General features: G+C 43.0%; 1 protein-coding gene across 10 annotated transcripts in view; it reads left to right on the top strand.

The window, feature by feature from the left end:
* Positions 1-26,043, top strand: part of LOC138246371 (carnitine O-palmitoyltransferase 1, liver isoform-like) — a 389,657-nt gene that overhangs the window by 252,901 nt on the left and 110,713 nt on the right. For all 10 annotated transcript variants that reach the window (XM_069200934.1, XM_069200927.1, XM_069200924.1 and 7 more), the window contains 2 exons: positions 4,762-4,867; positions 4,997-5,113. In XM_069200934.1, the coding sequence (XP_069057035.1) occupies positions 4,762-4,867; positions 4,997-5,113 (223 nt within the window). The remainder of the gene's footprint in view (positions 1-4,761; positions 4,868-4,996; positions 5,114-26,043) is intronic.

Below are 26,043 nucleotides of genomic sequence, written 5' to 3'. Positions count from 1 at the left end.
TGACCGCTTTCAAAGGGCAGGGCATTCCAGAGCCGAGCAGCCCTGAAGGAGAATGAATTATCTCCCCATGATCTCTTGACCGAAGGGATGTAAACCTGTCGAGAAGAACGAGATCTAAGAGGTCTAAGGGGTGAGTAAAGAAAGATCTGTTTTCTAAAGGAAAGGGGACCCTTATTGTGTAAGGCTCTGAACAAGACACAGAGCTTTAAACTGAATGCGCTGCTTAATCGGGAGCCAGTGAAGAGCTGCAAGTGCTGGTTTAGCGGAAAGATGCCTTGGGGTATTCATGAGAAGTCTAGCTGCCGCGTTCTGCGTAACCTGCAGCCTCTTTATTACATAATCTGGAGAACTAAGATATAGAGAGTTCCCGTAGTCCAGGCGAGAACTAGGGCTTGTACAAGAATTCTTCTGGCAGCGAATGGCAGAAGTCCAAGAATCTTCCTGACACTTCTAATTAAGCCGAAGCACATCGAGGAGATTCTTTTAGCTTGTGGCTCCATAGTTAAGTGTGGGTCAAGCAGAAAGCGAGGCTTTTTACTTGTGTTATTGGAGGAGGCAGGCTGTTAAAAGCCTCAGAGTACATAGCCAGAGGGGCGGTAGGGGCGCCATTGCCTATAGTCATTACCTCTGATTTGCTGTCATTAAATTTCAGTTTCGACAGGGTCATCCAGTCCCCAATATCTTTCATGCAGTCGGCCAGGTTGGCAGAGGGGGAGTCCCTACTACTAGAGAGGGAAACCGCCAATTGCGTGTCATCAACATAAGTGACCATAGAGAGGTTATAAGGAGCGACGACTGTGGCCAAGGATGACAGATAGATGTTAAACAAGGTGGGGCTTAAAGATGAACCCTGCGGGACTCCACAAGATAGAGACCTGACGTCAGACAAAAAAGAGCGATCCAAGACTTGAAAGGATCTTCCCGTGAGGAAGGAGGAGAGCCAGGCAAGGGCTGGACCTCCTAACCCTATCTTGGAAAGTCTATCAAGGAGAAGAGTATGATCGACAGTGTCAAATGATGCACTAAGATCAAGGAGGATAATAGCAGCATGACCACCTTGATCTAGAAGTTGCCGAGCAGATTCAGTTACAGTAAGGAGTGCCGATTCTGTACTGTGATGGGTTCTGAAACCCATTTGAGAAGGATGTAAATGATTGTGGCTCTCAAGATGCCTGGTCAATTACAGGTTCACGTGCTTCTCCAGAATGTTTGCCAATATAGGAAGAAGGGCAATGGGTCGATAATTATCCAAGACAGAGGGATCCAATTTTGGTTTTTTTAAGAGAGGCTTTATGAGTGCATATTTGAGGGAACTGGGAAGAATACCAGCGGACAAGGAATTATTAAGTATTTCTGTCAAAGGACCAACAACAATATCTGCTGCCTTCAAAAGAATAGAAGGAGGGGCCGGGTCCAAGGGAGAACCCAATTTGATATTAGCAAGAAAATTCCGAATCCGTGTACCTGTGAGGGGGTAAAAATTGGTTAACTGGGTCATACCCGTAGGAGAATTCATCTCCTGCACCATGAGATTATTCTGAGAGGGAGATGGAGGAAAACCGGAGTATATATTGTTAATCTTGTCTTGAAAGTGAGCCGCTAATACATTACTATGCATAATAGAAGCTTCCACCGGGGAGGGCGGCATAGGGGGTATAGTGAGCTCCCTAAAGATCTGAAAGATTTATTTCTGAGAAGTGGACAAGTTCTCTATTCTACTGCTGTAATATAGAGCTTGTGTTGTCTTAATATTATGATGGTAAGATCTAATAGCTGATCTATAGGCTTCTTTAGCAGAAGGATTATAATCTTTTCTCCAAATTCGCTCCAATTTTTTACAGTTCTTTCTAAGGTCCAATAGAGAAGACGAAAACCAGGGACTAGACTTATGAGCAGGTTTTTTCACCTACATGCCTACAGAAAATGTCACAAACCTCTTTTTTCAAAATCACAGTCATCAAAGATTTTCTAGAATGCTCGAATTTCTTTTTCTTTCTTTCTCTCTCCCATGAGGCGTCCCTCATCTCCCTGGGAGCTTAATATTGTACTCTCTGGGCTCATGCATGATCCTATTGAACCTCTTCACAAAGCATCCCTGCAACACCTCTCCTGGAAAACAACTTTCCTTGTAGCAATAACATTGGCTTGCAGAGTCCGTGAAATCCATGCTTTGTTCTCACAAACCATACAGACTTCAACAAAGTGGTTATGAGAACTCATCTCAAATTTTTTCCAAAGGTTATGTCAGATGTTCACATTAATCAGACTATATATCTTCCAACTTTTTTCCAGAATCCCTCTACTCCAGCGGAAAGATCTCTCCATTCCCTGGATGTAAGAAGAGTTTTCAAATTTGACCTAAACAAGACACCAGACATTTGTAGATTGAACCAGCTGTTTATCAACTATGATCCGGTCTGTACAGGTTTAGCCTCTTCTAAACAGTCATCTCCTGTTGGATTTTTTTCTTGCATCCTCTTATGTTATCAAAAGGCTAATAAAACATTATCAGCTAAGCCTGAAACACACTCCACTAGGTGTAAAGCAGCTGCAACTGCTGTTTAAAAAAATATATATATATACACCTACCGTAGAGATTTGCAAAGCAGCTACCTGGAGATCTGTTCACACATGCATTAAGCACGACTGCTTCGATTCAGATGCCAGAGCAGATGCTCAAGTAGGTCAGGCTGCCCATAGTAATCTGTTTGTTTGGAAGGGCATTGCTTCTTGTCCCCTCTACTGCCTCAGCAGGGATGAGCTTGCTACTCTATTCAGTGCTCATCACTATAAATGAAAATCCAGTGTGGGACAAGGAATAGTTTTTTTTACCTATAACTCTAGTTCTCTCATGGGGGAATTCCCATTCTAGTCATAAGCAACCCATCCTCCTCCCCAGTGGATTGGACAAAGTTAATCAATACTCCAAAAGTGGCCACACACACACACACACACACACACCACACCACACCACACCACACCACACCCCCCTACCTGAAGCAACTGTCACCTGTTCAGCATAATGGGATACTGGTGGTCTCTGTCTTCTTAAAGACTCAGACTATATTTTCACTCATATAATGGCAGCCTATGGGACTACACTGTCCAAGGTTGCTTCATCTCTGTTACACTAAAAAAGGATTTGTGAAAGACAATTATGCTGTTTTTACTAAAACATCAAATTATGTTTAGTTGTAATCACTTGGACCCTTTTCTTTTAGCTAATGATGAAGGTTTGAGGCCATTTGTAGCCTATCACTATAGGCTGCATAATAATTTTCTCTCAAGTGACTCTGCAGCCCTTCTCGAATAAAGGCAAACATCTTCACTTAAGAGGATATATTATGAAGAAGTGCTCCGTGGTTCCCGCACGTGTGCACGACTATTCAGTGCTTATTACTATAATGTAAATTCCCATACGAGAGAACTGGAGTTAAAGGTAAGAAACTATTCCTTATTTATAATTCTGAAGTGTGATAGAAACAAAGATTTTATTAGGCTCAAAATAAATCAGGACCCTCTACTTGGTATTGCCAGACGATAAATATTCACTGAAACCCGATTTCCACTCACTCATTTGAGTGCAATATCGTTTTATCAGTAAAACTGTGTATCTCTGCAAATTTAGTAGCGGTTGCCAAAGCGCTACCACACAATGCTTTAGTTAGATTAAAAAATCTCCTGCCTCATGTGCATTAAAGCTAGATGTGTTGCAAACAATTGCCATGCTTAAAAGTGGGTTGTGGTTCTAAAATATTAGGGAAACAGCCTTAAAGGTTAGATCTTTCCTCATCCTTGATGGAAGGAAGAGTATGCTTTGAACCTTCTTTCATTTTACCCTTCTTGTCCTGCAAGATTGCATAGATAATCTCCATATCTCCTAGCTAAAATTCTGAAATGTCTTCTGGGAACAACTGAGCTGATTCTAGAGAAGAAAACTGACTTTCCTGAAAGTGTTTTAACATTTCCCAAGAGCACCAGGAGTGTCAGATCAGTATTACACCTTTCAAGCAGAATCAATATCTCTGTCTAGTCTTTCCACATGTTGCCTCATCTTGGAGCATTCCTGATTTGGGAAATAGCTGGTGGTCTCTAAGATATATATTCCTAGTAAGGCAGAACTTTGTCGTTTTCAATATTTTCCTTGTTTATAAACCATAATATGGCCGTGAAGGGTATCTCACCTCTGAACAACAGATGTTTACGGTCATCCAACTTGTTGCTGCTCATTTTGTCAACCTCTTGGGATGAAAAGCAGAGTGGAGATGCCAAGATTTACACCTCTGACTGCGAGGTCCAACACAGATACCTGCTTAGTATGCCTTTATCCACTGAGCCATAAGACTCACCCCCATGTTTTGTCTGGGAACTTGTGTCTGATTGGTAGAAATCTGCAGGGTCTAAGATTTTCTGTCAGTCAGAAGTCTGGTTTGATTCAGTACAGTGAACTTCTTTATATAGTGTGGTGTTAAACTCTGTCGGTCTGCTGTCTTGATTTTAAAATCCCTGTAAAGTTTCAGACTTATCATAATATTTTACATCTAGATTACCGTTTTACATCTAGATTACCCTTTTGGGTGTTGAAGCTATCTCTATTTTCTTAGAAAAGTGTTAGACCGCTACACAGACTAGTAGTTGATCTGTTGGAGGTGTGAGTGTGACTGCTTCATTTAATTTCATGAACATACTGTAAATGTATTGGAGAAGTAGGATATTGTGTTCACACATGATCTTTTTCATTTGTCTCCTCCCTCTATGTAGGTGGTTTGACAAATCTTTTACCTTTATCGTGTTTAAGAATGGGAAGGTTGGTCTAAATGCAGAGCACTCCTGGGCAGACGCCCCTATTATTGGACACCTGTGGGAGGTATGTAAAGGGTGATTGGTGTTGCATATGCATTATCATCATCCATACTCAAATGATTTCCTGCCTGTCACCCATATAATACTTTGAGTCTTCAGCCTGTCTGACTTTATGGTTACCTTTCCTCATCAGTCAGTGCTGGCAACCGATTGCTTCCAGTTGGGATATAACGCAGAAGGGCATTGCAAAGGAGAGACCGATGGAGTACAGCCATCTCCACAGAGGCTACAGTGGAATATATCTAATGAGGTTAGTTTTCAATACTTACAAGATATTTAGTGACTTCAGTGAGATGAGAACCTTTGCCCAAATTGCAAGAACCCTAACCTACTAATGTTTTGTTCCTGACTGTCCACAAGAGTTTCTGAAGTTGACTAACCTGGGACAGATTACGGATCTGTTGAACTCCTTGTAGGGAAGTTTCATCGAGGTGACTTATGAGCAAAGGATTAAATCCATGTATAATATTTTATTAATATTTCTTCCACTGAGTAACTTTGAATGACCCATTTGTGTCTAATGCATTACCTCTGCAGTGCGGAGAACATCAACAGATTGTCCAAGTCATTAATGAGGATAAGGCTTCTGGTGAAAGCACCAGAAGCCTTTTCCTTTAAAAAAAAAAATCTGTTTTCCTTGTATCCCGAATTTTATTATTTTATTATTATTATAAAAAATTTGACACATTGCGTGGACAGTGCTCTGATATTGCAACAAATTAAAACCAGACAGCGTGTGTTTTCCTGTTGATTGGTGCTTAATGGCCCCTTTCCAGCACTTCCTTTCCGTAGTTCAGGGGTCTCCAAACTTTTCAGTATAAGGGCCACATCGTATTTTTTTTACAAAATTCAAGGACTGATAGCAGTTTTATAAATGAATGAGTAAAATTTAAATAAATGCATAAGGTTTATGGGATCTTTTTTGTTATCAGCATAATGTGGCATTTGCAAAGAAATAATGCTTTGCTTATACTGAGAAATGATAAACGAGTAAACATTTCAAACATTAGCAAATACTGTGATTAAAATAATCATTTACTCTAATGTAGATAAGGAAAGCAGGCTATTCATTTTTAGGTAATTTTAAATATTGAAAAATAAAACGTTTACATAAATCGAGAATTTCTCCAGTTTTGTAGCACGGAATAAGCAAAATAAACACTCTAAGAAAGAGCTTCATTAAAACAAAGCAAAGAAATTCAAAATAAACTTGTGCCATTTATAAAGGTTGACCAAAAATAAATTGTCTGCACCTTCGTACCAATTTTGGCAATTGCAGATTTCTGCAGTATGGAATATCTGCACTAGAAACTTGCATTTTTCAAAGATCTGGCATACACAAAATTGCTGGCCCAAAATGTACAATAAGGATGATTCAAGGGGCTCTGCTTCTTCTTACAGGCTGCCAAAGGAATTGAATATATATGTTCAATGGCATGTGTAGCTGCATATACACATGATTTGCTTAAGACCGATTGGCCTGTGGGCCATAATTTGGAGACCCCTGCTCTGGTTGATTCCTAGTGAATAGGGGATTGTATCAGGATTGCAGTCCGAAAGTAGGGATTCACCTACTAGATGCAAAGAAAATATTTGGGTTGGGGTAGCTAACCAGCTGGTTAGCTCAGTAGCTAATGGACCTGAGCTAACCAGTTCCGCCCTCCTCCCCCTCGCCCCTCTTGGGGGATGAGGAGGGTGGCAGAAAGTCCACTATACACCAATGAAAAATGGCTAGAATTAAGAGGACAAGCTCCCAATCCATAATAGTCCCAGCAGTCTTTCTGCCTACCCTCCCATCCCTACTCCCCTGGGTGGACTGTCCCCTAGACACAAGGGAAAAATGTCCATCCTGAGAAGTGTGGAAATGCTGTATGTTGGGCTTTTTGTAGATTCCCACAGATTCCAGAATTGTTATTGACAGAAATGAGAGAAATGTGATTTTAGCCAAAAATTGAGGTTTGCAGGGCATTGTGGGTAAGAAAATGTAGTGGGATCTACACAAGTGACTCCATCTTAGACTCGTCTGGGCGTCTAGTTTTCAGTAATGCCCATGTATGCTAGGTTTCCCTCTGGTGGTGGGCGAACCTGGGCCCAAATTCTGCAGCTACTCAAACTGCCAAAATGGGTATTTTCTCAGGGCACAAATATGATGTCTCCACATCACATTTTGGGTTTTTTTGTGTTGAGGGTGCAGGCCCAGCCACCCAAATGGGGGGCCAGTTTTATCAAGAGCAGTGTGGTAGTACAAAATAATAGAATGTTTTCTCTGCATTTTTGACTTTCAAGTGTAAGAGTGTGTGCAAGAATGAACATATTTTGTAAAATGCCCTCTCGATCTGTTAATTGTAAGGGTAACCCAAAATTCAGATTGGACAAATAACCACTTTTATTAGTCTGAATATAACATGCACATTTAAAAAAGACATAGGTTTCCTTCATACCTACTTTTCATGTACTAGATTTTACCCCTTGAAGTACTGCGTGATCAGTATTCTGCCAGTCAGTTTTTGGACTACCAACCAACACTATCTCTGCACCCAGAAAGGTCTTTTGGATGTAACAGTACATTACTTCTCTGAATCTGCCGTTGGAGTGAAAAAGCACAGATGAAAATGGCACCACTATTTTTTCAAACTTTAATTTTTTTTTATTTCAGCAGTTCGTCTCTTTTGGAAAAACAATGGCGATCTACTTAATTAACCACTTGCTGAATTCAGTATTTTGTCTACCTTTATAAAATGTATAGCTTTCTGGTGACACTGATGGGTTTCAAACCTGTTTCAACCACCAACTGCAAGTAAGTTGAAATCACAAAAAATAGGAAAAAATAAAGTATCAATTATAAAAATGCAAAAACCGAGGTGAGAAAATTTGGTTTTCATTTACAATCTGGTCATTCCTGAAAGCTGGGAAGATGGTGATCTTAGAATACCACACCTTTTTGTTGATGCCATTTTTAGAGAAAAAAAAACGCTTTCATGTGCAGCGCTCTTTTCTTCATTTATCCAAAGCACAAAAGTTTTCAATATTCTGGCTATTTACTCAGTTCTCTCCGGTGGAATCCACAAACCCAGTTTACCATTGAAATCATTAAGATAGGGAACAGAAGACGCAAATTTGGCCTGGGTACCTTTTTTTAGAAAATGGTATGAACACATAAGTGTGAAGTGCCAAAAAAAATTAAAAAACAGATCAGCACTGAGGGTGAAAATGCTTCAGCAGCTAAGGGATTAATTCCACAAAAAGAAAATAGGTGAAGGGTATTCTCTGAACTTTGTAATGCTCCATCTGAATCTGTTAGGACCTGACCTGCTGTTTGTTTCTTCCATGTTTAGAGTTAATTTGAAACACCCCTTCCAATTCAAAATGTAATTTCCTTGCAGCTGGAGGATCTGGCTCTGTTACATTTCCATTTTGTTTCTTTCTTACCTAATTATCTGTACTACTATTGATTTTAATTACTTATAGGAACAACACCACAAATATAATGAGATGTAAGTACATTTGACTACTTAATTGTAAGTGTCAGTTGGCCTTTCTAAAGTTACTCAAAAAGGAGAAGCAGTAAGCATACAGAGGAAGATAATTCCAGATGTTTGGAACTAGAAGTGCAAATCTGTAGTTGCCTTTGTATGCCTGTATGCAGTTATTTAGCAAATACTAATGGCTCAGCGTAGTGGCCAACTGGGTTTAAGCTGAGGTATTTTTTCTGAAGGCATCTGTGGTGCCATTCCTAATAGGACCAACAAGATGAAGCAGTGGAGTTCATAGTTCATACTGCAGACCTCTGTATGCCAGTGAAGGAAGCACCAAAGCATGCGTTGAATTCAAAAGTAAAATATCAAGTTTCAGAATTATGTACCAGCTGCCTGATCAGCTGAGCAGCCGAGCCCCTAAAGAGAGTGTTACATAGAACGAATTTCAATTAATGGATTGTCCAAAAGCGATTTGACTAAGAGGTATGTAGAGGAGATAGAAAAGTTTGAAAACTCTTGACCATTGTCTGTTTGCTAGTTCCAAAGTCTAGATCCCACCAGAAACTCAGATTTTTATTACGTGGTTGACATAAATGGTGGAAAGCCTGATCAAGACTGGGAGATAGAAGATAGGGAGGGTAGAAGACAATCCTATTTAGATTTCAAACACCCATGACAAGTTTCAAAACCTTCCTTAGGAGTCTCTGTGTTTGACACACAAATAAATAGGATGTTCCACTATTTGTCTGTGAGGTTGAAGCAGTGGTGGTACTCTGAGAAACATAGCATAAGGGAGAAATGTGTGAAAAACTTAAATGATCCCACCATCACCTAATGACCCTGATCGTCTGAACATATCTAAACCACCTCAAACCCTGAAAAGTCCCTGCCCTAAAATAAGCCAGCTGACACATGAGTCCACAGTGTTAAAAGCTACCGACAGTTCCAGCATAATTGTGAGTGACCATTTTTCCAGTTAGCCTGCTCAAAGGTACCATCAACAGTGCCATCTCAGTTGTCTGCTTGGGGAAGAAACCAGGTGACTGCAAGTCCATAGGCTGGCTGCATAATGATCTTGGAAACCACGATAACTCAAGTGAAATGAAAATTGGAGGAAGCACTGTTTCAAAGTAATTTATTTCTTGTTTGTGTCTTATAGAATCCTTCAGTGAAGGTGAAACAGATCCAAAGCTAGGAAAAAGAGGAATTTTAGCCACGGGCATTCATAACTGTTTACACTTTGCTAGGTAGTGAGTCAGCTGGGAGAAGGTTTAGAATTTTGAACATGAGATGTGGTCTTTGGCCCTGTTAAGATGAATTCACTTTGGCAGTGGAACCCAACCTATGTTCTGGGGACCCTTGGGGTTCCGTGAAGCCTCCTCAGTGGGTCCAAGTCTGCGGGTCCCTGGACTCCAATAATGATTTGGTGGGGGTCCCTGGGTTCCAGGAATGATAAAGTGAGAGTACACAGAAGTCAAAACTTCGTCTATCTGCACTATGGAGTGCAGTTTGAAGAAGGCGACAGCAGTCTTATGCCTAGCTTTACAGCTGGTGAGCGCTGGGTTTCCCAATTTTAGAAAGCACAAAAAAGTTTGTAGCTAGTAAAAGCAGGTTTTTACATTGGGTGATATTCAGAGCACTGCACATACATTCAAAGCATCTGAAGCTGTCTTGCACTATTACCTCTTTAGAGTTGTAGCACCTTGCTTTCATGGTTTGAGTCAGTGTCACAAATAATGGAGTATATTAAAATTGGCATACATTCACTTTAGAAACAGAATCTTAGCTGGCAGTGCCTAGGTCAGATTGACAAGGTGTGGTTAAGTATGCCGGAGGTCTGTTTTTGTGCGGTAGAGGGGCTGGGGGACGTATAATTGAAACCCCAGAAGGTGTTTTAGCTAAGAAGGCCTGGATTCTAGTTCTGGGCAGCAAATATGTTTTCCAGAATAGTGAAAGTCTGCAACAGTAAAGTTGAGTTCATAAGTTCTTAAATGAACCCAGATCCGTTACGTATCCTTGTTATGTGAGGGACAAGAGAGGAGAAATTTGTTCTCCTCTGAAGATCAGTTATTTCTGTTAGAAGTTTGTTTTAATTATCTGTTTTATACCTCCTTGGTTCACTTTAAGCAATTTGTGTCATCCTTTTGTTGTATAGACCTGGACTTCTCCCGTTTGTCAAGAGATACATTATTCCTAGAAGATGACTCACATTTAGTAGTCATACTTAATGCAAGCCTGACTGCATTCATCGTGCTATCTCTTCAACCTCCCTCTTGTTGAGATCCCATAGATTGCCTACTCACACCACATCCTGTGCCCTTGCATAGGATCCGCAACTTGCCCAGTGTAATTGTCCAAATGCTGTTCCATCTGAAGGATGTAAGAAGGGGCATATGCAATCCAGGTGTGTAAAAGTAAACCAAAAAATTCTGCCCTATAGCATGCTGATGGTAAAGAACTCTAAACAATTGATAAAATGTAGCAAACATATATCAGTAACAGACCTTGTCCTGTGTAAAATGTTTTTACGCATTGAATCATTAGCCGTGTGGGCTGAAATCCGACTGAAGCCATAGAGAAGAGAAACCTTTGTGGATATCTAAGGGGGACTGAAGCAGACTTCTGACTTAATTTTGGGCTGGAAGTTCTCACTTCTGGACAAGGTACTTACGGTGCAGAGCCTTTGTATCCACTTAAAGGCTTCCTCTCTAGTTCAAGAGCTATCAATCAGCCATTCATAGACAGCTACACATGCCATTGAACATATATATTCAATTCCTTTGGCAGCCTGTAAGAAGAAGCAGAGCCCCTTGAATCATCCTTATTGTACATTTTGGGCCAGCAATTTTGTGTATGCCAGATCTTTGAAAAATGCAAGTTTCTAGTGCAGATATTCCATACTGCACTGAAGAACCCAAAACTACATCTGCATTCACAAGGCGCACCGTAACAGATTTAAATAAAATGTTTGAAATAATCCCTTATAAAACCAGTCTCAGAGCCATACGGGAGGAGCCTTCTGCATCCCAAAAAACACACAAGGACTAAGATAAAAATGAGAAAAGCATAATTTATTACTGTATTCTGATGCCACGTTTAAACGTTTGTGTAATCCATTGATTGCTAATGGTATCCAGTTTTCAGTCATCCTGACACTGTTAACATGACTTTGAGATTTTGAAAAGAATTTCATTTATCCTAATTTCTCTGTCCGTTCAGAGTATTTTTAATTTGTTTTTTTTTTTTTTCAAAACCCTGAGAAGGTTTCTCATATGCTACCTCTTTAGCTTTTGTCAGATGACTTCTAACAAATATACAGCAGTGGTTTCATGTGTTTTGTAGGACACTGGGTTTTTGTTGCAGTAGTCACCCCCACTTGTTGCCTGGTATTTGATGCAACTTTGGAGTTTGCTTGGTTCCTACTATCCAGGTCCCCAGTGCCAGTGTTCTTTCTCCAAAAATGCACAATTGTTTCCCCAATTGGCAATACCTTTGGCATCCCTGTAAGTCCTTAGCAAATGGTAACACAGGTACCTGGGGGATGGGTACCAAAGAGGTTCTCCAAAGGCTGCGGCATGTATTGTGCCACCCTCAGGGACCCCTCACCTAGCACATGCAGACTGCCATTGCAGGCTGCATGCCTTGGTGCAGCTAAAAGTGAAAACACAACATGTCCCCCTTCACTGTATGCAATATATGTAAGTCACCCCAACAGCAGTCCTTACAGCCCAAGAGCAGATATGTCCCTGCCAGGTTTTTTTTGATTCTTAAACCTAGTAAGGGATCAAGGAAGCCATTTTAAATTCATGTGCTGGACATTGGTCAAACGAGTTCCCCAGCTACATGACAGATTCACTGAAACTAGGGATGTTTGGTATCAAACATATTGTATTAATAACCCCTCTATGATTCCAGTGATAGATTTATTAATACATGCACCCAGAGGGCACCTTATAGGTGCCCTCTGAAAAACCTATCATCTACCTGTGTGCTGGCTGACTAGTTTTAACTAGCCTGTCACCAACAGACAGGTTTCTGAACTCCAGGCATGCTATCGGGCGGTTAGAAACAAAGCCTGCTCTGGCAGGGGTGTTACCACACCCCTCCCAAAAGGGTGACCTACAAATCTGCATTCCAAGGCAGTCGACTTCAAAGAGGCCCACCACTCTTGGTTTGCAGACCAGCTTCCCTGTTAGAGATGGGCTTTCTGGCTGGCTAGGGTAGGTACCTCAGCCAGGCCAACCCACTGCTCTAATCAGGGCAAGTAAGTTACACACAAAAGATAACCTGTGCTCACACCCAATAGCTTGGCACAGAGCAGTCAGGCTTATCCCCAGAGGGCATTTGTAAAGCGTTTGCACAACACACGCATGCCAGTGACACAATTAGATAAACCACAAAAGAGACTCCATGCAAGGTTATGCCAAAAATAGATTCCTATATTATTATATATTACGATATGAATCACAATTGCTGTGTAGATATATATTTGTTCGATGGCATGTGTAGCTGCGGATACACATGCTATGCATAGCTCTTCCGACATCTAGTGTTGGGCTCTGAGTGTTACAAGAAGTCTTTTCGGAGTCATGGGATTGAGTGACTCCTCCTCTCGGTTACGGTGCGAATGGGCATAGACTCCATTGTTAGATTGTTTTCTTTCCGCTCTCAGGTTCGGACGTGTTTCCTCTTGATCTGAGATTTCGATTAGGAAAACCTTAGAAAACTTATTTAATCGTCTGTATTGTTTCAATTGCGTTTTCCACCTAGCATCAAACCGATAGTACCGTTGGAATCTACATTTTGCCCTTCTGAGCACGTGCGCCCGATTCGGGCCTGTTCGGGCCTACCACGTGGAAGCCTGATGGATTGGACTCCATTTTGATTCTGCCCTCAGTGCCACGTGAAGTTCCCATATACAGACCAATATCTGGTTTGTAATTTGTGCCTTTCTCCGGACCACCGAGAAGAAGATTGCGAGGCCTGTCGATAGTTTTGATCAAAGTAGCCCTTGAGAGATCGCAGAGCCCGAAGATTAGAAATGGCGTCAAAGTACAGAACATCTAGACGTCCTGGAAGAAGAACAGACGCAGACAGTCTCCATTCGAGATACTGACTCCGAGCAAGAATATACGCCTATCACTGCTGGCCAGCACGTGAGTATGTCTGCCCCTACACCCATATATAAGAAACTACTGAAGGCCTTGGGTACACCACTGCCGGAAGGCCATGGTTCAGCCTGAAAATACACGGTTGTTGACCGACCTTCGGTTTTGGCGCAGAAAAAGGCCACTCATCCATCCACTGCGGAGTCGAGCAAGTTGGTTAAAAGTTCCACCTCAGACTCCAGTAAGTGCCCTCACTCCTCGTAGTCGAAGATTCGATGCCCTGCTTCGGAGCTGAAACAGCCGACTTCATTTTCGGGACCAAAAAAAATTCAGACTTCGGAACCGAAACAATCCTCATACACAGAGGAACAAGGACTTTCAAGCAGACTTAAACAAATCTCGAAGCCGATGCAAGAATCTTATAAGCCTTCTGATGAGGACACTGAGATTCAGCCAATATTGAAGGTTATGGATGAAAGACAATCTAGGATACATATACATAAAGAGACTGGCCGAATTATTACTGCACCTTCTTTAAAAACTAAAAGAAAGCTGGCTTTTTAAGAGGAATTAGAATCTGCTCAACCACCAGCAAAAGTTCAAAAACAAAAGGAGAAACCAGCACCTGTCCCTACTTCTCCTCATTCCCCACAGCTTTCTTTTTCATCTCCACACAATAGTCCACCACCATTGACTTCTCCAACACACTTACAATACTCTCATGGACATACTGTGGATCCTTGGGATCTATATGACCCAGATCCTATTCCAGACAATGATCCTGACCTATACCCCTCTAAGCCTTCTCCACCAGAGGACACCACTGCCTACGCACAGGTAGTTTCTAGGGCAGCTGCTTACCATGGGCTGCTTATGCACACTGAGCCCCTAGAGGAGGACTTCTTGTTCAACACTGTCTTCCACCCACTCTAGATACCAGTGCCTCCCCATGTTGCCTGGAATGGTCAAACATGCCGACCAAATGTTTAGTGAGCCCATCAAAGCTAGAGTAATTACTCCCAGGATTGACAAAAAATACAAACCTGCTCCTACAGACCCAGACTACATCACACATCAAGTTCCTCCAGACTCAGTAGTGGTGAGTGTGGCTAAGAAAAGAGCTAGCAGCGAATCATCAGGAGATGCTCCTCCACCTGATAAGGAGAGTAGAAAGTTTGATGCAGCTGGAAAGAGAGTAGCCACACAAGCGGTTAACCAATGGCGAATTGCAAATTCGCAAGCACTTCTTGCCAGATATGATAGAGCCCACTGGGATGAGATGCAAGAATTCATACAGCACCTCCCAAAAGAGCATCATAAGAGAGCACAACAGGTTGTAGAAGAGGGACAGGTCATAAGTAACAACCAGATATGGGCTGCCCTCAATACTGCTGATACAGTCGCAAGGAGTGTAAATACTGCCATTACAATAAGAACGCATGCATGGTTACGCTCTTCTGGTTTCAAAACAGAAATTCAACAGGCAGTAATTAACATGCCTTTTGATTAAAAAAAACACTTATTTGGGCCTGAAGTAGATACCACCATCGAAAAACTGAGAAAAGACACAGATACTGCCAAAGCAATGGGGGCATTACACACCATATCATATTGAGGCTCCTTTCATAGGTCACAGTTTAGAGGAGGACTTAAACCACAATCCTCTGAAGTTTCTACCTCCCATTCAAAGCAGTGGCAACTGCAGTAAAAATATCAAACGGGGGGTTAGAGGATCCTATAGAGCAGTGGTTCCCAACCTTTTGAGTTCTGTGGACCCCCACTTTAGCATTAATGGAACTCGGGGACCCCCACTGAATCGTCATGGGAATCTGGGGACCCCCGCCTGAGTCATTACTGAAAGCTGGGGACCTAATCTGTCAATATTTGTTAATATTTTTTAATTTTTTATGCGGACACCCTGAGAAGGCTTCATGGACCCCCAGGGGTCCTCGGACCACAGGTTGGGAACCATTGCTATAGAGGACAATATTTCAGAAATGGAGGCAAGTTCCAAGCCTCAAACCAAGCCACTACACCATCCAAACATTGACTTCTTTCCCACCCCACCACCACACACATCTCCTGTGGGAGGAAGACTACAGCAATTCCTCTCTCATTGGCAAAATATCACCACAGACAATTGGGTGTTATGAATTATCCTGAATGGCTATTGCCTAGAATTAATCTCCACCCCTCCAAACATTCCACCACGTTACCACAGATTGTCCCCAGAACACAAAGTTCTGTTGCAACAGGAGGTACAATCCCTACTACTAAAACAAGCAATAGAATTGGTCCCACAATCGCAGCACGGAACAGGAGTATACTCACTATACTTCCTCATTCCCCATAAAGATGGCACTCTGAGGCCCATCCTAGACCTCAGGCCTGTCTATCTATACATCCTGTCAGAACATTTTCACATGGTAACTCTGCAGGATGTCATTCCACTACTACAGAAACAAGATTACATGACTGCTTTAGATCTCAAAGATGCATATTTCCTTATACCCAACTAAAGTAAACGCACCTTCAGACAATAAGACAACACGCCAAAAATAGAAAACACAAGACTAAAAATAAGACTAAATGACTTAAAATTCTATATTTTATTAAATCACAACCTGATATATATATAAAAATATGATGTATGAACATCCAGTATCCCCTAGGACAGAGAAAACAGTTAAAAGAAAAAAAAAACACCCAGTCACACAAACGCAAACATACTGAGTAAAATGACAGCCTAGACAAAACAGTAGATGATTACATCATTTCCAATAAACATAAGATACTCTCCCCTTGGGATAATATCCCCAAGAATTCATTCAACAGAATAGTGGTTCTTCAATAATCACAATGTAAATGTCCAAAGAAAACGTTTTTCGCATTCTTATTGGGAAAAAATCCTCTATTGAAAAAGTTTTTCTAATGGATTAATGGAATTTATCCTTGATGAGCCAAAGTTCCCAAAATGGAAAAGAAATCCAGCTCACAGAAAATACCTCAGGTTCGTCATAGCAGGAAAACCAGTTCAAAGTTTTGCCATTCGGCAGAACAGCTCCAAGAGTGTTCACAAAATGTCTAGCAGTAGTAGCAGCCTACATAAGAAGACAACACATTCACGCCTTTCCATATCTAGATGATTGGCTAATAAAATCAAGCAATTTTACAGAATGCCAACAACGCACTTGGTATGTAATAGAAACCCTGCATACACTAGGGTTCACTCTAAATTATCAGAAATCACACCTTCAACCAGCACAGGTAGAGCCTTACCTAGGTGCTATTCTAAATACTCAAAAAGCCCTCCCTAGTATATCCAAATACACAAAGGATACACGCTTTACAAAATCTCATCCCACACATACAGCCAAATCAATAATACACTGTAAGATTTATCATGAAAATTCTAGGGATGATGGCATCGTGCATAGTCATAGTTCCACATGCAAGACTAAACATGAGACCTTTACAACAATGCCTCTCACAACAATAGTCTCAGGCACACGGCCAACTTCAAGATCTAGTGTTGATGGACCGTCAGACACACATATCCCTTCAATGGTGGAATCTCAGCAATCTAATGAAGAGCCGGTCATTTTAAGGCCTTGTGTCTCAGACCATAATAACAACAGATGCATAAATGATAGGTTGGGTAGCTCATCTGAACAATCATACTGTTCAAGGGGAATGGGATCCCAAACAGAAACAACTTCACATAAACCACTTAGAATTATTGGGTGTGTTTCTTGCCCTAAAAGCGTTTCATACCCTTCTCAAACAGAAGACTGTTCTGATAAAGAGAGACAACATGACCACCATGTATTACCCCAAACAGGGCGGGACACATTCATCTGTTAGCAGAATACATTCCAGGAATAGACAATCGGCTAGCGGATCTCCTAAGCAGGAGTCACCAACAAACTCACGAATGGGAGATTCACTCCCAAGTACTTCAAACTTACTTTCAAAAGTGGGGAACACCAGAAATAGACTTTTTCATAACATAAAAAACCCAGACATCCACATCCCCTATCCAAGGGCAATGCTCTATGGATCAATTGTTCAGGGATATTTGCTTACGCTTTCCCCCCCTCTCCCACTCCTTCCCTTTCTGGTCAGCAAACTATATCAGACATCTCTGACCATGATGCTCCTAGCCCCAACATGGGCATGTCAACATTGGCACAGAACACTCCTAGACCTGTCTGTAGTACCTCATACCAAACTCCCAAACAGACCAGACTTGTTAACACAAAACAAAGGTCAAATAAGGCACCCAAACCCCTATGTTCAGTTTAGCGATTTGGCTCCTGAAGTCATAGAATTTGGTTACCTAAAACTCCCATCAGAATGTATAGAAGTGATTAAGGAGGCACGTAAACGTACTAGTAGACAATGTTATGCTAACAAATGGAAAAGATTTGTCTACTACTGTCAATGTAAAAATACTGGTCCACTTACAGCATCTATACAAGATATTTTATGCTACTTACTTCATTTGCAACAATCAAATTTAGCTTTCTCATCCATCAAAATCCACCTTACTACAATATCTGCGTACTTAAAAACTATTCAACACACTTCTCTATTCAGAGTTCCTGTTATTAGGCCTTCATGGAAGGATTAAAACACATTATTCCACCTAAAACACCACCTGTTCCTTCTTAGAATTTAAATATTGTACTTACCAGACTCATGGGCCCACCTTTTGAGTCCATGCACTCTTGTCAAATTCAATTTTTAACATGGAAGGTTGCCTTCCTTGTAGCTATTACTTCTTTACGGAGAGTTAGTGAAATACAAGCATTCACTCTTGGGGAACCTTTTTCCAAGTACACAAACATAAAGTTGTACCTAGGACAAATCCAACATTTCTACCAAAAGTAGTATCTCCTTTTCACATCAACCAAACAGTGGAATTAACAGTCTTCTTTCCACAGCCAGACTCAGTTGCAGAAAGAGCTCTTCGTACTCTAGATCTCAAAAGAGCTCTTATAAACAAAACAAATTTTCATTGCTTTTTAACAACCACATAAAGGCAATCCTATATCTAAACAAGGCTTAGCAAGATGGATTGTTAGATGCATACAAACATGCTACATCAAAGCAAAAAGAGAACTTTTGATCACTCCTAGAGCACATTCTACAAGAAAGAAAGGTGCGTCAATGGCATTTTTAGGAAACATACCAATGGCTGATATATGTAAAGCGGCCACATGGTAAACTCCTCATATATTTACAAAACACTATTGTGTTGATGTTTTCTCACAGCAACAGGCTAATGTAGGCCAGGTTGTTTTAAGAACACTATTTCAAACAACTTCAACTCCTATAGGCTAGCCACCGCTATATTTTGGAAGGACTAACTCCTTTATACTCTGCATAGAATGTGTATCTGCGGCTACACATGCCATCAAACGGAAAATGTCACTTACCCAGTGTACATCTGTTCGTGGCATGTAGTGCTGCAGAGTCACATTCACCCTCCCTCCTCCCCGGAAGCCTGTAGTTTAAGTTTTAACATTTGTACATATGTAGATACATTTACATTTGCATGGACATCTTTTTCTATTCTTATACTCTATCACTCCTTCCTTCACCCTTTGCGGGAAAACAGTCTAACAATGGAGTTGATGCCCATGCGCACTGTAACCGAGAGGACTCTGAAAAGACTTCTTCAAAGAAAAACAACTTTTAACACTTCGAGCGCAACACTAGATGTTGGAAGAACTATGCATAGCATGTGAATCTGCAGCACTACATGCCACGAACAGCTGTACACTGGGTAAGTGACATTTTCCATAAATATCATTGGGCCAAAGCAATACTATATGCACCACTACTGTGCAGACACATATATCTATCATTGGGCAGAAATGGTATAAAACACAAATACTGTGCAGATTCAGCCACTACTGAGACATTACTGTTATCTTGGGCAAATGCAGGGTGAACAAAAGCACCTAATCTCACAGTAATGATCGTAAGTTAAATATGTATAGAGAAGGACATGTGGATGACTAGCTGTCTTTCTAAGTACATCGGTCACCACATGGTGGAGGAGTCCTCTTTGTTGCAATAACACATAAATCAACATAATCATAACCATGGGAGTGTAGCACTCCTGGACTCCTACTATGCTTTATATGTTAATCTGGGGAGCCTGAATGGCAAGTCAGCCCTGTAGGCTGCAGGAATACTGCTGCACGCCCACTTCCAATACTACGATGCTGTTGCGGCGACCTCCCGGATGTCACTACCACCTCGGGACCGAGGAAGAAGGGCAACTTCTCCACAATGCTGTGGCCACGGGGCAGGGCAAGCCCATTGTCAGGCCTGGGAGCACTGGGCAGGAAAAGGCACCTTGTTGGAGGAATTCCAGTCCCCCTGTAGGCACTGAGCGAAGGACTGCATTAGGTCGGGCAGAGCATCATTGGTCCTCGGCTCTATTCTCTGCGGGTGCGTGAGTACTGCTGTCAGATTTTCTTCCTGAACTCCGTGCGTCCAGCCACTCTCAAGGGCCCAATTTGGGGAGGGGGGTATATAGGGTCTACACGGCTGGCAACAAAGTACCCAGACTGGCAGGAAGGGCGCTTCCTTTCTGACAGCATAAGTCGCAGTATCCCCTCACTGAGGAGAACCCAGGTTTCCACAAAGTCAACATTGACTGCTTTCTCCTTGCCTGCACTGAACTGGGCTTCCCCTGTATCCCCTGGCAGGGTAGAAGTGTGCAGGGAAGAAGGGCTCACCATTGGCCAAGTAGATCCAAATAGAGTGCTCACCATGCATTCAGTGTGGCCTCCACCAGCCCTCAACTCACATGTGTGCAATGAGTGCAAAAGCTCTCTTCACATGCTGGGCAGATGAAAACAAAGGAGCAGAAAACTGCGCTCCCCCAGCTCTGTGCTCCTTGAGAGGTACTTGAGGGTCATAAAGGGGAAGGCAGGCCAGCACAGTGTAGCATATGGATAATTGCCGGTCCCTCCTGGCAGTCCCACAGAACCTGGGCAGTCCAGAGTCTGGGAACAGGCTGGCAGCAGGGCAACATACATAAAAGCAATCCAGATGAGTCCTTTCGGCCACCCAACTTACACCAGGCAGCAGGGCAACAAATGAAGAGCAGTCCAGATGAGCCATTGGTGCAGTTCAGATGTCCTTTTGTTCAGGGGTGTAACTTCAGAGTCCTTTCAAGTCAAGCACAACTCCCTTTCAACCCAGCCCTGTCCCCAGACATCAGTGGGGGGGGCGGGGGGGGAATCAGTCCATTGTTCGAAGGCAGGACACAGCCTATTCACATGTTACGTGTGAATGACCCTCCCTCTCCCCAGCCCAGTAAGACTATCAGTATGCAGATGCCTCTTCTGTTAGACCCAACCCCTCCTGTGTGATGGCTTTCTGGAAAGTTTGTCCCATGTGGAGCTGTCCATCTGCCCCAGATGTGGATTGAGGTCAGGCTGCAAAAGCACTAGTCATAAGCACAGAAACAAATCCACCCATACCAATAAGCAGGAATTTTCACTATCATTCCAACCATACTAATCATCGCCATGCTATTCCTCATATATCAAAAGATACCACTTAGACATATGTCAGGGCATTTCCAATGCAGTCCTATGAGAGAAGCAGCACTCACAGTAGTGAGAAACTAAATAGGCTGTTTGCCACTACTAGGACATGTAGTACGTAAAGACATTTTTGGCCTACCTTTTACATATACAGCACCCTGCCCATAGGGCTAGATAGGCCCTACCTTGGAGACTTAGGTGTAGCAAAAAGGAGTTTTAGCCTTGGCAAGTAGTTTGGCTTGTCACGTCAATGTGACAGTAATTACTCACACAAGCCTTGCAGTTGCAGGCCTGAGACATGTTTGAAAGGCTACTTCTGTGGGTGGCGCAATCTCTGCTGCAGGCCCACTAGTAGCATTTTATTTACAGACCCTGGGTATATGGTATACCATTCTACAAGGGACTTATGGGTAAATTAAATAAGCCAAGCAGGTGTAAACCAATTATACCAATTTGTAGTGAAGAGAGGACATGCACTTTAGCACTAATTAGCAGTGGTAAAGCACCCAGAGTCCTAAAGCCAACACAAAGGATCAGAAAGGCAAAAACTTTGGGGATAACCCAGCAGTAAGGGTAATTTCCAACATTCCCTCACAAGGGTACTTGGACAGACGGGAAAATTAGTGGTCAGGAATGCATGTCCGCTCTAAGGTCAGTTCCACCCCTAAGGTGAGCTGCCTGAACTGGACATGAAATTTAAGTCTGCCATCTTAGTGATGGCAAAAATAGGAACTCTGAACAGGGTAGGCCCACTTCCCACATGAAGTGTTCATATAGGGGTCATAGTGACCCCAGCAGTAAGTAATCCATTGGCTACTATGACCCTTAATTCAGTATTTAGGGGAGCCCCTGGCACCAGGAAGATCAAATTCCTGCTGACCTTAGAAGAAGTACACTCATGAGCTGCGAAAACAAAGACTGAGGAAGTAGTAACTGAGTTGGCACCAGCCCTGCCGACCTGTCTACTGTTCTCACCGAATTATGTAAAAGTCGTCTACTCCTGCAATCTGTCATGCCTCCAAAAGCCTGGGAGGACTGCCTGTCTTCAACAGAGACACAGGAAATGCAGTGGAGCAGCAGAGCTGCTTTCCTGAATCCTACAGGCACCCCAAGAGATGTAATAGACTCTGGACCATTAAAACCTGACACCGGAAAGCACCGCTGCTGCCTAACCCAAGTTGAAGTGGGCCAACGTTGCCAGCATGGTCCCTTCACCTTGGACTTGCCCACTGTGGACTCACCGATACCTCCTGCAGCCTCTGTTTGCTGGCCCCTTCAACCGCAAGTGTTCCCGGTGATGAAAATCCGAGGCCTCAAGACACTTCCGCATATGTTGCCCCTGGCCTGTCAAGAAAAGTACCTAAGGTGTCCCCATGTACCTGAACATCGTGAGAGCTGAGCCCACTTGCCGGTTCAGTCTGACAGGCTGCCAATCCAAACCTGCAGCCTCTTTTTAACCGGACCGATCCCCATTGACTAACATTGGACATCCAACACTGTATTGCACCTCTTCACCCGGCCGCCCCAGTGCCACCTCATGTGACCTGTTGGTGTGGCCTTGGACCTTGCCCCAAGCTTACCTTAAGTCCAGGAGATTGGTCCTGTAAGACGCTCTGAAGTGCCCAAACACACTGTCTCTTCTCCCCCCCCCCCCCCCCCCCCCCTTAGGATAACATTGGGCACCTAACGCTGAAAAGCACCTCTGCACCTGGCCACCCCAATGCCGCCCGAGGTGACCAGTTGGTGCTGCCTTGGAACTTGCCTCATACTTACCTTAAGTTCAGGAGATTGGTCCCGTACGTTTCTGTACTATACCTGTATGCAGTATTTTATTTTCCTTCATAGGATAACATTGCTGCCTCTGAAAAATGCACTGTTGACTTTCATGTTTTAAAAGTATTTCTCTTGCAAAACGTACTTAGCTGATCGTATTCATTCTGATAATTATATGTATAGATATGTGCTATTTTTATAAATTGATGTGGATCTTCTGTTGAGTCGTGTACATCAATTAATGACTGTGTGTGTATTTGCAGATGTCTAACACTCCTCTCTGATAAGCATAAGGCTGCTCGACCACACTACCCCCTAATAGAGCACCTTGGGAAGCCCCTGTCCACTCATAAGGGAACCCTTGGACTCTTTGCATGGTATATCTCATTTTGGTATACCATATATGAGCCGGTTTCCTACAACACTGTCCCTTTACCTTATGTTCTGATGCCTGCCACTAATGATTCCTTTTCTTCACTGATTCATTTACAAGACAATATTTCACCAAATCACGTTGCTCATGAAATGACCAGAACATCTGAGGTTGTTTACAAAAGTACTGACAGTCTTATAATTTGGAGCTGTCTCCACAGCATGCGCTTTGTCACCACCATCTGCCTCTTCCTGTAAATTAAATCATAGAACTTTAACTGAAGGTCATTTAGCTTTTTAAAGACATACGAGAATGCTTTATTTGATTGTCTTAAGAGACCAGCCTTCCAGAAGAGTCCCACTTTTAAAAACCTCAGATGATGACTACAAGCTTGACTCGATATGGCAAAGGAACTCATTGTCCAGAGTTCAAGGGTCATAGGAAATAGCCTACACATCAGTTATCTCAAATTAATATTTGAGTGTCAGGTAATTTATCTTTTTCTCCATGGGAGTGATGTTCATATTGGAATAGACAGCAAAGTTGCTTTGTTTTAGCTAAACAGGTAATGAGGAACCTAGACTCCCTCTTTATCAGCTGGAAATGTAGCTACTAGCCAAGTTCTTCAGAACAAATTTCTCTGTTATTTTCCTCTTTGAGTGGAGGAAAAAAACAGGACTTTTCACCAAAAAGATGATGTCTTAGTGTTCCCAATTTGTGGTTGAGGAGAGATTCTCTAGGGGATACTGTCCTACTCCAGTGTTCTGAGAAATTACTTATGCCTTTTCTCCCACTGTGGGTACAGCGAGTGACTGCATGAATCGGCAGTGGAATACCTGGGTGTGTGTACGGACTGTACGTCAATGCAAAGATGAGGGCTAGGGGAGTTTTATTGGCCTGCAGGACTTCACTACCAATACACATTATTAATACACAAAGAAACACCTGGGACTGGGAAAAAGCAGAGAAAGAGAAACCTAGCTAACACTGATATTCCTTTTTAGGACAAATTCTCTCACCCACTAGAGCTGGCATGCTTCACCAAAACCCGCTCTCTAGAGGTCAGAAATAAAAGCCTGTCCAGGCTGGAGTCACCCTTCCCCACAGGATGACCTGTATTCCAAGGCAGAGAGCTTCAAAGAAGCCCACTGCCTTTGGTATGCAGATCTGGCTTTCCGAAGTGGAAAATGCCTTTCTGCCCTAGGACTCATCTGGCACCTGGACAGGTAGGAAAATGAGCTATGTAGGAGGCGCATCACATTTCCAGACTGAGAACACCCCTTTGGTGACCAACCTGAAGTGAACATGACTTAAAAAATGCTCCCATCTTGCGTGTGGTGGAATTTAGGAACTCTGGACAGGGTGATTCCCACTTCCCAGAGGAAGTGGTCATTTAAGACGTGTAGTGATCCCAAAGGTAAGTAGCCCATTGGTTACTACTCTTCACTCCCCTTGATGCCCCCCAAATTGAGTATTTAGGGGACCCCCTGATACCAGGACCTCAGATCTTCGCTGGACACAAAAGAAGTGGACAAGAAGCCTGCTGAACCCGTGAACCAAGGAGCACGACTGACTTGGCACCAACCCTGCCGGGCTGCCTGCCGCACCTGACCCTCAAGGAGCTGCAGCCTCCAAGGAGAGCTGCCAGTGCTTCGCAAATCACCATGAAGAACTCCCTTGGAGTAGAGGAGCTGCTCCCCTGCATCCGCAGGCACTGGAGAGATCTGAGAGGACTGGAACCACCAGAAACCCGGCACAGGCGTTACCACTGCACCCGAGCCACCTACCTAGGGTTGAAGTAGACCAACGGTGTCAGCGTGGTCCCCAGGCCCTCCAGAGACAAAGACCACCCTGAGTTTGCCCACTGTGGACTTAGAGATGGCATCTGCAGCTTGTTTCCGCAGATTCCCGCCCCCGCAAACCGCCAGTGACCAGGAGACAGAAACCCAACACCTCTGCACCCGTCTGCCCCAGGCCAAGGAGAAGAGAGCCAAGGGTTTCCCCACATCTTCCAGCCTCGTGAGACCTGAGCCCACTTGTTGGCTTGGTCGGACTGGATCTCCTTTCCACGCCTGCAGACTTTCTGTAGGGCCCCCTGCAACTGCAAGGAGCTCCAACACTTGATCCGATGCCAAAAGATGCTACTGCACCTGCGCCCTACAACTTGACTAGGAGTGGACTGATGGTGTCCTCACTTGCCCGAGGACCTCAAGGATCATGCCCCCCCGTGGATTCCTCTGGACTGATCTTCCAGTCCATCCCTGCAGCAACTTTGTAACCGGACCGATCCTCATTAACTTGAATGTAACACCAGACGCAATAATACCTCTGCACCCGGATGCACTAGAACCTCCTGAGGTGACCTGTTGGTGTGGCCTTAAACACTGCACCATACTCTCCTCAAGTCTTGGAGATTGGTCCCATAAGTCGCTGTACTTTACCTGTATGCCATGCTTGTACTTTTTCCATAACATAACATTACCGAATCTGAAAACTGCACTGTTTACTTCTGAAAACTCTAAAAAAAAAAAAAAAAGTAATCTATATGCTGAAAAATTGGTAGCAAAGTTTTTTTATAAAAGAAAGGTTTTTTATATAAATTGGTGTTGGATCTCTTTGAGTCTCATTTACTGTATGAGTGTGTGCCTTACATGCTTAGCTCTACCCTCTGATAATCCTAACTGCCCAATTACACTACCCAGAAAGAGAGCTTTTTGGGTGTCATTTGTGCCTCTGTGATACCTCTGGGGATTGCTTGGACTGTTTGCACAGTTCACCTCATTTTGGTCCACTACAGGTCCCAGTAAAATTCAAGGGCAGATCCACTGTAAATCAACCCACAATCATCAGGTGTTGTACTACAACTCAAGGGACCCTGG

This window comes from Pleurodeles waltl, chromosome 7, assembly GCF_031143425.1.
Source record: "Pleurodeles waltl isolate 20211129_DDA chromosome 7, aPleWal1.hap1.20221129, whole genome shotgun sequence".
NCBI classification, from domain to species: Eukaryota; Metazoa; Chordata; class Amphibia; order Caudata; family Salamandridae; genus Pleurodeles; species Pleurodeles waltl.
This window is presented reverse-complemented; position numbering and strand designations above follow the sequence as displayed.